Source organism: Telopea speciosissima, chromosome 2 (genome assembly GCF_018873765.1).
Source record: "Telopea speciosissima isolate NSW1024214 ecotype Mountain lineage chromosome 2, Tspe_v1, whole genome shotgun sequence".
NCBI lineage: Eukaryota > Viridiplantae > Streptophyta > Magnoliopsida > Proteales > Proteaceae > Telopea > Telopea speciosissima.
In genome coordinates, this window is record NC_057917.1 from 11,924,286 (window position 1) to 11,937,208 (window position 12,923).

A 12,923-nucleotide genomic window follows, 5' to 3' on the forward strand; every position below is an offset into this window, starting at 1 on the left:
TGATTCAATAAGCCAGATTCTTGATCCCTAAATTCCCAGGCTCATTGAAGGGTGTCAACCTGTCATCCCGGTTAGGCGACTCAGGCCTAAACGGTAGGCCGTACTCACCAATTTAAGGTCCCACATCATTTTTGTCTGTTTAGGTATTTGAGTCTTATCGGGCAAGAAAAAGAAAAGGCTAAACATGACAAAATAAAAACATTTATATTGTGACCGTTGCTTGATTATTAATAAGTCAATATTTGAATCCAAGACAAGTCTACCAGAATAAACCAAGGGCCTCATTGGTATATTCTTATTTTTTATTTTTAGTAAAAAAAAAAAAATTTTGGTTGTGTTTGATATGTATATGGAGTTTGATTCTATTTAAAAAGGATTGAAAAAACATTAAAACCACAAATAGGTCCCCAAAAATCAGTTTTAGTCATTTATATGGGGACTTTAATCAGCACGCGCTCATACTTCTCAAATTCGAAGGGTAAGAGGTCATTTCTCGTTTAATTAGAAGTATCGACCCCCCCCCCCCCTCCTCCTCCTCCTCCTCCTCCTCCTGCAACACCACCTGGCACTTCCCCTTCTTATTTCTCCTACAACTCCACCCACCTCATCTTTTTTTCATGTGACCCCACCCGCCCTTACTGCTCCAACCTATCCCCCCACATTTGTCCCTTACACATTGCAACCGACCTCTTTCTGCAACGAGAATATACTGTTTTGCATCGATATCGACCATGAATCTTTGGTGAAGATGAAAGCTTTGGGCCCAAAAGGTCGACCCATCACAGCTTTGGGCCCAAAAGGTCGACCCATCACGAGATTGGATTCAATAAAAAATTGCAGTCCTGTAGTAACAAAATAACATGGGCAAAAAGTATAAGACTAGAAATATGGCAAGTAGTACGGCTTTGAAATATCTTTGTAAAAAGTACACCAATACGCGTCCTCTTGTGTAATCCGAAGTCCCGAACCATAAATAGTAGAGTTGAGTCGCATTAAACGATGCTCTCCTTAAGATATTTAGATACCCCAATTCTGCAATCCGGGTTGACTATACATCTATACCTCCTAGATAAAACAATTCTCTAATCACATAAGTTGCAGTTCCAAAGGAGATTACAAAAGGAGTCCAAAGGCTATATTTACTAACTCACTGACAATGACAGACTATGGTGGGGAAGAAAACATAAACTATAATTACTTCTAAAGATGTTTTCAAAAACAATTGTTAGAGAATGAGCAAGACCTCCTCTCTTTATATATATAGGAGAAAAAGAGACACCACTAAGGGATGTCTCCAAAAGATATGTCCCAAAACATGTCTTTTCCCATAAGGCTTGTTTTTTAGCCACTCAAACAAGTCTTCCAATAGGCACTCATTGGCTATTTAGGTGTATATTAGGAAATGACTTAACCTTCTAACACATCCAGCAAAAAAGTATTTTAAATCATTAATTTTAAAAACAATTAAAATTCCAACAAGTCCTCCTTTTGTCCATGCCAAACTCACCATAAATCTTGAGCATCGTTTCGCCTTCGTGGCTCTTGGCCAATCCGCTTCTTGGGTATCCCCAACTTCAAATTTTGCTTGCTTTCATTTTGTTCCATTAGAAATTCAATGTGATCTTTGCATAATTTTGTGGAGGTTTAATGGGGTTCTACTAGATTATGTGAAAGGTTGTGAGTTCCTGGCATTGGCTTTTCTGCAATCGCGACCTTGATGTTTTGTTTTGTCTTTTTTATTATATTCTTGGTTAATTGGTTATCAATAGCATGATATAAACTAAAAATTAGAACATTTGATGTGAATCATTAGATTATCTTTTCATTTTGTTGGGTGTTTCTCAAAGTATCTGAAGTTTGATGAACTTGTCGATTCTCTGCACAAACAGGTTCCCCTCCGCCTGTCTATTCTTATCCACTTCCAATCGGAATTAGGAAGAATCGCCTAAAAAATTGTAACCGATCGATGCTTATCCGAATTCCGAATGGTGATTCCAAGTGGGATCCATTCCTAGGAAGGAAGGTGGGTGAAGAGGAAATGTCTTCACCCACCACTTACAATATATATGAGATTTGATAATTTGGAACCATTCTACGCATAGGCATACCAAACCATTTCTCATTCTACACTCTATTATGTCTAATGTTTATCAAATGATTTTTAGTTTTTTTTTTTTTTTTTATCAAAAATGGTTTTCATTAATGATTCTTGTTAAATAGGCAAAAATAAAACTAAAAATGATACCCAAGAGAGCCTAACTTTTAACACCCCTACCCTCTTTATCCCCTCCAGCTCCCTGCCCGGCCGAGTTCCCTAGTCCCCCTAACAAGGGGGCACAATGACCACCCTACCCTTGCTCGAACACTCTATCCGAGTGGGGTCCATCCCCCGCCCCCTTATTAGAGGGGCTGGGGAACTAGGCTGGGCAGGGAACTGGAGGAGATAATTCCCCCCTACCCTTGACTTCCAACCCTTTCCTTGGTCACTTTTTGCAACCATTTCTTGGTTAATTCACTCATAGTCTCACAATCAATGTTGTACGTGACGAGAACCAGCAATTCTTTGCATATCTAAACACTTGGTTCATCACCTACAGCATTGCTTGCAATCAGAAGCTTCAATTGGATCAAAATCCCTAATTTTAGAGTACGCTTGAGGGTGTTGTTCTTGGTAATTGAAGATGGCTTTCCAATTTTTGGAGGAATTTTTCAGGGTCAAGTAGCAGGGGAGTTGAAGGATTTGATTAAGGATACCACAGTTAAGGTCGTCTATTTCTGAAAATATCTTGAGAAGCTCCAGTTTAGCTTTACCCAACTGAGGACCTGTGTTGCAAGGATTTAAATTGTCCTGCAGAATTGTTGATGATCGTAGGTGCAGGAGAAGAAGAAGAGCACATTAATGTCATTTTACCCCATCAAGGTTATATTGGTCATAAAATGAATTCAACACTCTTATTGTTTGCAACTAACGAGGACAGTTAACAGAGTGGGTTTAGTTATTAATTAGGTTGAAAAGGAAGGGAGGTATGCGTTATTTTCTAAACAAGGTGAATGTGTAATTAAAGCAAACCTCAGGGGAGGTACGTTTAAATTACCCAAAAAAATTGTTCATGGTTTTGCTTTTTAGCTTTTGGTAATTATAAAAGGGTCAGTTTGAATGTCGTAGGTTTATAACTTAATATATAATGTCGGGAAAGAGACCTACTTGGGCCCGTGCGGTACGCTATTTCTACGTGGAAAAAATCGTTTCCAATTCCCTAAAAATGCAGTACGGTGTAGTTCGGGCCGAGAGCTCAACACGTGCAAGATGTTAAATCCAACCATTCCGAGCTTGAGAAGAAAGAGAAAAAAAAAAAAAAGAGGACAATTTCTTAGATCTACTAGGTAAGAACTATTACAAGATAAGTAGGTTTCAAATTTGATTTGCATCCACTACTTTTCATCTTAAAAAGATTTACTCAATTCCCAAAGTTGGCTAAGAATAATAAAAAAGCAAACTTCCAAAATTGCCTCAAAAATCTGTTTTAAACTATGATGGAGGAAAATAGGAAGGAAGGGGCACGCAACTTTCTCTACCTGTTTTTTTGTCTCTCAATCTTTTTTTTTTCCTTTTTTTTTTGATCAAGTTTCCTTCCACCCATTTAGAGCGGAGCCGGAGAGGGCGGTAATAGGCATCGGAAGGGTATTGAAGGGTATTTTGAAACATACTAAAACCCTAGGATGATGGGTGAATCTAGTGGATCTAAGAAATTTTTTCAAAAAAAATAAAAATAAATTGGGTCAATCGAGCTCGATACCGTTGGATTTAGCATCTTCCACGTGTCAAGCTCTCAACCTTGAACTACATTGCACTGCATTTTTAGGGAACTGGAGAGGATTTTAATCCATCTCTGCACTTAGAGCTTCAGACATAGGGGCAAGTGAAATGATCGCCACAACCCTAAAAAATTCTGCCTTTACATGGGGGCATGGTGGTCATTTCACCCATCCTTGTGTCTGGGCGTAGAGCCAGTGCACCATATGCACCCAAGTAGCATTCTTTCTCCCAATATCCTTACTTTATAAATAGGAAGTGAGATTGACAAATAGAATTGCGTCTCTAGAAGTCTATTAAGAGATGGAAATAATAAATTTTAAAAAAACATATATAATTCCTTCTGTCTTTTTACTGGCATACAAAAACCTACTCGGTGCATAAGGCTAACTACGACCACTAGAACACAATAGAGCAACATTACAGGTTGCCCAAGTCAGCCCTCTATCCGGATCCTCTCCAACTACTTGGGTGGCCAACTCCTCTCCAACCACCCATCCAACAGCTAGGAGGATTTGGATATGCATCCCAACACCAGTCAACACTTGGAGATGTGTGTCCAAATCATCTCTATCGTTGGAGTGTAAGTACCGTGGTCCTCGCCGTGATGAGGTTTCCGCAACCTCGTTGGCGACAAATGATAGTATGGATAATATTGTCAATGTATAAGAATGATATCGGAGATTGGGGTCACACATTAAAATATACAAAAATGATGTGAAGTCGCCACTTAGGGTTAGGTCCTAGGACCCGTTAAGTGTAACCCTATCTGTTGTGAACAGAACCGGGCTACGTGATTCCATATGATCCGACCAGAGGTTCGGGTAAGGGGTCAGGTTACGAGTGTGGGAAGGTGTTAGGCACCCACCTCGCCCGGCCGAAACCGGTCTCTCTATAATAGATGCTACAAAATGATAAATATTCACTCTTTTTTATTAGGGGGGGGGACATTATGTATGCTACATTATGACATTATGAACTACGTTATATCTATAAAATATACAGTAAAATGATAAGACGATGAAGGACTACATCGAATCAATAAAAAATGCAGTAATTTTACCTGTGTGGATGTGTTCCTTTGGCTCAGGAGAGACGGACGAATGGACCGACGCCGATTCCTTTTTGGATAGAATAACGGGTCTTTTAAGTAGCTTGGCAGTAAACAAATGGATAGAATAACGTCTGTAACGAAGGGTTTCGCTTGTTATCCGTGCACTGACGGGATAACAAACTCTAAGAGCGGGATCGCTCTATTATCGGACGGGTAATCGAAGGATCTACCCACACCCAAAGACTTCACTCACTCGCACACTCATGAGAGATAAACAAAGGAAAAGAGAGTGAAAAGGGAGGAAAACAAGCCCTGAAAGGTCTCCCTACCCGAGAGGATTCGTCTTGGAGGGGAGGGGGACCCTCCTATTTATAGGGGGGGCGACCCCCACTGTTATACCCGTACCCCGGGATATAATTAAATATCATTTCTTCTCGTGACGTGTAGATACCGCTGCCATGTATGCTGGTGACCTGTTCTCCATGATGGTCAAACCTAGCTACAAAATCGTTGACCACAGCACGGGTGTGCCTGTGGAGGAAAGATTCCTCAACCGCCAGTGGGGAAAGTTCGTGGACGGCGACTTCGTCGACTACCCTCCAAGTACCAGCCCGGGAAGCGAGGAGTTCAGGAGAGAGCATCCTGGACCGTCACCTCAGCTGGATATTTCGTTCGGTGATGAGCTTAGCGTTGCCGTGGCGAAGCTGTTCGGGGTCATGGGTAATAAACCATGACAGGGGGGAAAGTAAGTTCTAGCCTCAAGTCTTATTAATTATTCTTCCCTTGGTAACCTCGAAGTGCGGGTCCGGGCTTGAACCGCTCGAGCTATTTCATGAGAGAAGGGAATAATTTAAGTTCGGGTCCCGCGTACCTTTAGGAAGTACATTGGGGACTTATACCCATCTCATATGAGCCCATCTAAGAATGGGCTTTTCCCTAATTAAGGTTGTGGGCAGGCCCACTTAACCTATTGGCCCAATGGTGGGTTATTCCATCCACTTACCCACATAGGACTAATGGGTTGACCCATTAGGCCTCATGACCCATTTGACTAAGGGTACCCATAGACCCATTTATTATAAAAGAGAGGAGGAGGGGGAGAGAACATTACTTCTTCTTCAACATCCTCTTCTACCCTAAATCGTGGAGGAGAGAAAGAGGAGAGAAAGAGGAGAGAAAGAGAAAGAGGAAGGAGAGAGAGGCTTGGAGGAAGGTGGAGACCCCATCTCTTGGGCAGAAATCGTGGAGCTCTCATCTTGGGGGTAGGTAAGCTTCTTCCTTCTTCTATTTTGGATTTCAAAAAGGGGTTGGGTAATGGGAGAGATTGACCTAGATCTCTCTTGGAACCTAGGGAGTAGATGGAGCTTTAAAGCCAAGCTATGGTGGAGTTAGTTCACTCCATTATGAGCTCTAATGTGAGGGTTCTCATTGCCTTTTGAGAGATTTAAGGTTGGACCCTAATGAGCTTAGGATGGAGTTTTCTAGAAGTCCTTGTGCTTAAAACCACTTGAAATGGGGTCCTTGGAGGGGAATCCTTCGGATTTTGGACCTGAAGGTGTGAGGGTTACATGTGATTTCGACCTGCAAGAAACCCCCGAAACTACCTTCCCGAGAAGGATTCGTGAAGGTCGGATTTACACTCGGATTGAGTTTTTCAAACCACATCTCGCATCCGACCTTGACAAAAATTGTCCTGAGCCCCTGTGAAGGTCGGATTTACACTTGGATTCAGTTTTTCTGAAACCACATCTGCATCCGACCTTGACTAAAACTGTCCCGGTTTCCTAGGATTTACATGTGGTTGCAGAATTTGGGCATGAAACCACTCCCGCAACCACTTCGTCTCGAAACCTTATACTTAAGTGTTTATGGGAGATCTTTTGGGGATCCGTTCCTTTCGCTCGTTTAACCTTATTCCACTCTTTGTATAGGTTAAAATATTCACTTTTGTGGCTTATTGCTTGATCGAGGCGACAACTGATAAACTGGGTGCTTGGCGTATACGTTGTGAGTGGGTTTGGTTGTATGGGCTTGTTATTATTATTGCATTATATATTATGTACTCATTATAATTAATAAGCATGATTGCGCATATTGCATAATTTTATATCTATTTGTTATAATGTTGATTGGTAATGTTGTATCTTGATGGGTCTCGGTGCCGGTGGGTACGTGGGAACCCGAACTCTATAAACATTTATGAAGAAATTATGTTGAATGTCATGTTGAATCTGTATGCGCGTGCCGTGCTTGTAACCGGGCACTAAACCGGATGAAAAGTTGATGCGCCCGGATTACCTCTCGGGACGATAGGACTTGCATGTAGTATATTGTGGCTAGGATTTCACACCCTTATGCTACGACCCTTACCAACAGGGGTTTAGGTGTTGGGTAATCAGTACACCGGATTCTGTGGAGGTGGGAGAGGCCAGTCATGGTAGTATTGGTTATCAGGGGTCTGCCACTGAGTGGTCTTGGAGGCTTCGATCGGCGTAGGTCCCACGTGACAATTGAGGTTTCATTGTGGCGATAAGTTAAGTGACCCACAGTGTCTCCCGAGTTGTCACAGTAGCATATGCCATTGACTTAGTTGTTTGTTAGGTGGAAAAATGGACTTAACATGTGCATGCATCATTGGACTATGTGAATTGCGTGTTTGTGCATTCCCATCCCCTCACTGGCTCAGTGGAGCTAACCCCCTCGTGCGCACATTTTTTTAGATTATGGTGCAGGTGACGGATATCTCGCGGGACTTGGAGTTCAGCCCTCGGGATACGATGAGATCGGTGAGGAGGAACCGGAGGCCGTGTTTGAGGAACATGGCGACGGGTGTCCTTGCGATGATTGTGCCTACGGGCCGTGAGGATATTCGGGACTCGATCCCTTTTTGATTACTTTTGAGGCTAAGGCCTATGGTGAAATACTTACTGTAATACCATTTTTGATAGTTATTAGATGATCATTGGAAATGTAACTAATTACTGTATTTATCATCTAGCTTTGAACATCTTGTAACTATTCGATTTATACGCTTCCGCAATACTACTGATCCTTGGAATGTAATATTCCTCTTTTCTGCATTCTGATATTATATTGTGTTAATATTGGATATGACTGTGCGTTGGGACACTGTGTCAGTGATCCGGGCGGTTTAGTAGGATGACACGCGTCGTCCTAGTCACCCTTTATATGATATTATATTCCTTGTTGGGATGGGGGCGTGACACCCACCCTGGGCCAAATAAGACCTCCACGGCGCCGAGGAGGTCTCCACGGCTTCGTGGAGGGCTTTCCCACGACGCCGTGGGCGACGTCATTAGGTTGATGTCGAAAGTAGTCCCGGTGCCGTGGAAAAGTACATGTGAGCCGTGGGACCCCTCCACAATGCCGTGGGACACTATCCACGACACCGTGGACAGTGTACTTCCTCTCATTTCAATTTTTGGGCCCAAATGGGCCATTTTTGGGTTCCAAAAGGTTTTTGGGCTCATGGGTTAGGTAGTCCAGGGTCCAGAAAGGGGGAAGGTGTGTCGCCCATCGTTCGTGTCCAGTTGTCATCCTCGCCAAAGGTGGTGACAAAAATTGGTGTCTACAGAGAGCAATTGGAATTGGAGTTGGAGTTGGAATTGGAGTTAGAGTTAGAGTTAGAGTTGGAGTTGGAAAAGATCTTTTTCTTGGATCCGGCTCCTCTCCATGGAGCTCAGCACCCAGGGCACGCCCAAGGGGCATCCAAGGGTGGGGTTGTGCAGCACACATCTCGGTGCATGCCTAGGGATGCGTGAGGCACAATCCAACGGCTGGATGCTCCCTGAGAGTGCTGGGCTCCCTAGAGACTAGCTCAACTCCTTTTTCTCTTCGTAGTGTTGTAGGCACAGAGTACTTTAATATATTGTACTTCACAAGCGTTTTCAGTTATTAGTCTCTAAAAGATTCAAGCGTCACATCATGAGGGCTTTCAGTTGAATCGCAGTCCACCCACATTTTGACTTGTAGTATCCATGGGTTTTAGTGCATGGTATCGGAATGGGTATCGGCCAACTCAGAATTTGATATGGCATTGGATTAGTATCGACACGGATTGGCCTTATCAGACAAATTTGCCCCGATTCTCCTTTAAAAATGGATTTTTTTACCATTTTACCCTTTGTATGTACCATGTCAATGATACGGTATCGGCACGATATTAGGATCGATCACTTGCAAAATCGGTATGTATCGCCCGATACGGGAAATGCAATACCAATACCGATACCGAAATCTCAAACCATGGCCGTATCAGTGGAGTTGCTCTGTCTTTTGAACCGAGATCTGATACTCCATGAACCATGAATCAAATGCAAAAACATTACACTATTCAAGGAGGGCATGCTTTATCCTTGCATGATATAATTATTATAAAAATAAATCAACTTAAATAAAATTTTAATAAATATAAGTCTCTTTGATTTCACGTCAAATCAACTCATCTCCTCCTTGATTGCTTCTCTACTACCTGATGCTTGATATCTTGAATAAAGAGTGAGATGTTAAGATGAGAAGAACCCCATTCTTCAACTGCTCTGTTTGCTATCTCTCCAACCTCTCTTGCTTTCTTCCTTACCACTTCTCCTTCCTCTCCACCATCCATTAAAATCCCAATTGCCTTCTCAACCTCTTCTCCCTTCACATAAACCCCAAGTTTTTCACCTTCCCCCATCTGACAAGAGACATCCACACCAACCCTTACTCCAATCCCCAAAATCTGCACAATCAGTTTCTCGTTATAGAATTGATCTGCAAACATGGGCCATGTCATCATAGGCACACCTGCGCTCACCCCTTCCAGTGTCGAGTTCCACCCACAATGTGTCACGAACCCTCCCACCGCTCTGTGCGACAAGATCAGCACTTGTGGCGCCCAGCCTCGAATCAAGAGTCCTCGTCCTTTGGTCTTCTCTTCAAATCTTTCTTCCGATAACCATCTCTCCAGCTCTTTTGATGGTTTATTATTGTTCCCTTGTCTGATCACCCATATAAATGGGTGATTCGATCTCTCCAAGGCCAACCCAATCTCTATCAATTGTGAAGTAGCCAAGGGACATAGGCTTCCAAGACAAACGTAAACGACAGACTCTGCTTCTCTCGAATCCAACCACTCCAAGCATTGTTCTTCATCAATGGCTGCTTTATTACCTCTCTCAGCCATATCTGAGGCTTCCTTGTTGTATAGTGAAACAGGACCAACACACCAAGCTTTCTTCCCCATAAGCTTCTGGTACTCGTCCACATAACAAGTTTCCAGTTCATAAAAACTGTTGATCACAACACCATCCGATGTTCGCTCAGCTTCTCTGATTTGTTCTCTGATTTCTTGGAAAAAGGGTTCAATATCGTCACGAACACTTCCCGATATTTGATCCTTTGTGAGTTCGATTCGATGAGGCATGCCTGGAACCACAAAGGGCTTCGAATCGTATTCGACACTTTCATGTGGCTTGTAACAGAGTAAGTTTTGGTTGCAAAACAGAGTGAAGCAAGACATACCATTGAAGTAAAACCTTGGAATCCCAAACTTAAGAGCCGTATGAGATGTCCAAGAGAGACCCATATCGGAGATTAAGCAGCTTGGGTGTGGCTCTATTTCTTGAAGTGCTTGTTCTAAGGCTGGTTGGAGCATGCTCGCAGCTTCCAAGAAGTTTTTGATCAGTTCTCGTGAGGGGACATGGTCGAGATTTTCACACCCATCTGGTAGTCCGAATTCTGTAGATGGGAAACGAAGTTGGAGAAGGCGGATTCGAAGGCCGGATTCGGCAGCTCGATCGATGATCGATTTGAATCGGAAAGCGTTGAGTGGAGTAGTGACAATGGTAATGGTGACGCCTTGTTGGGCTAGCAATCTCGCTATGTCTGTCATTGGAATCATGTGGCCTTGCGCCATTAGAGGAATCAGAATGAAGTGAAGGTCATGGTTATCACTGGAAGAAGCCATGGGCGTTGCAAATCTGGAAGAGAAAGTGGTTTCAGATCCCCTTATATCCTTATAAATATATAGTAGTATTTGTTCCTAAATCTACTGAACTGGTCTGTGGATGGCTACTGGCTACTGGCTACTGGCTATGGCGTGAGCATAATTTTATTGTAAATTAAAGAGTTGCCTTGCGTGAGCCATGTGCTGGGCTCGGTTGGCGCACAAAACGTGCCTTCAAATAGAATATTCATCGTCCCTAACAATCTTCTTATGCGAATCTTGAGAGTCTTGAGTTAAGGCCTCAAAAGTCAGAACTTGTCCTATGCATGGCTATATAAGTAATTATGTACAAAAAAATGAATTTAATGTTTGTGTCATATTTTTGTTAGATAAAGAGGGCTTCTCGTAGTGTCCAAATTTCCCAAAAGGAAAGATACCTAACTTTAGACCTTAGTGCATAAGAAATTAATTTACGGAGAAGAAAGAAACAGATTGGAAAATTAAGCCTCACCCTTCATTTGTTACGTTCTATCGCTAGGCCATGGATGTAGCTCATCTTGGGTACCCACTGCACGAGGCTCTCAGCACTGTAGGATCTAGAGATTGAGGGTCATAATGCACGATTCTGTTCTGTTTTTACTTTCTGTTTTGTTTAAAACCCCAGCCCAACCCTAGTTCACCCTGATTGGGCTAGAGTGGATCGGGCTGGCCTTAGTTGACCCTATATTTTGCCATTTGTGTTCTTATATGCACAAAAAAAAAAGGGAGACAATGAAACATCATCAACACCGATCATTCTTTAAAAAGAAGTGTTAACCTTGTTATAATGAATCAAGAAAACATGACCCATAAAGAGTGCTAGTGGCGCGGATGGTTTAAAAAATTAAAGTGTGGGTGGTGTGTGTATGTATTTATAATTTATGGGAAGCAGTTTTCTATACGGGAGTGTGGCCTACGCCAGCACTCCCATGTGTCTATCTCTCTCCTCCTTAAAACAAGGGGGCAGATGTGTCTTTTTACATGGGGAGGAGAGAGATAGACTCATGGGAGTGGTGGCATAGGCACATTCCCGAACAGAGAACTTTTTCCCATAATTTATTTATGGGAAGCAGTTTTCTGTACAGGAGTGTGGCCTACGCCAGCATTTCCATGTGTCTTTCTCTCTCCTCCTTAAAACAAGAAGGTAAAAATGTCTTTTCACATGGGGAGGAGAGAGATAGACTCATGGGAGTGCTGGCGTAGGCCACACTCCCGGACGGAGAACTTTTTACCTTTATTTATATACATTATACATAGGGTCGGTCAGGCTGGGCCAAGCTGGCCCAGATTGACCCAGTATTTTACAATTTTTTCCCTATTTGCACTATAAAAAAATGAGAAAATGAAACATCACCAACGCCAGTCATTCTTTTAAAAAAAAAGTGTTGACCTTGATATAATAAATCAAGAAAACATAGACGAGTGTGAATGGTGTACACTGTAGATAAACTTTAAAAAAAATAAAGTATGGGTGGTGTGTGTATATATTTATAATTTATTTATTTGCATTATACATAGGGTTGGTTGGGCTAGGACGGGTTCAGCCCAACACCTCAGCCCAGACCCGACCCACCCCAGGCTATAGGCTAAAAATGTTAGCCCAAACCCTGTCCAGGCTCAGGGTGGGCTAGGGCGGGTTTGGGTGGACCAAGCCAAATTGACACCCCTAAGGGATTATCATCTTCTCTAATTCCTAAAGTGTGACAACGCGGCAGTACTAGGTGGAAATGTTGATACCTGGCTGCTGCATCCAACGAACTCATTGATATCAACAGTTGGATGCGACAGCTACCAAGTGTCGAGGTGATGCAGTGAAGCATTGACAGTACGACTCGCCAAACTCATAGGAGGCAGCTAGCTTTTTAGTTGTTCTATGTAATTAATGTTCTATTGTTTCGTTCCTCATGAAGCTTTACATTTCTTCCCACATATGGAATATTGGAATTGCAAAATTCTAGCTCATTTTATGGCAATAAACAACAATAACAACAACAACCTTGATTAATTATCCTTAATTACATAGTGGAGCTATAAATATAAATCAACTTAAATAAAATTTAAATAATTAA

The 12,923-nt window shown here is 42.4% G+C and overlaps 1 protein-coding gene across 1 annotated transcript; it reads right to left on the reverse strand.

The window, feature by feature from the left end:
• Window positions 1-9,306: 9,306 nt before the first annotated feature.
• Window positions 9,307-10,858, reverse strand: LOC122653092 (UDP-glycosyltransferase 73C12-like). The gene has a single exon (XM_043847020.1). The coding sequence runs from the start codon at window positions 10,834-10,836 to the stop codon at window positions 9,331-9,333; it is 1,506 nt and encodes a 501-aa protein (XP_043702955.1). The 5' UTR covers window positions 10,837-10,858; the 3' UTR covers window positions 9,307-9,330.
• Between the last annotated feature and the right edge of the window lie 2,065 nt (window positions 10,859-12,923).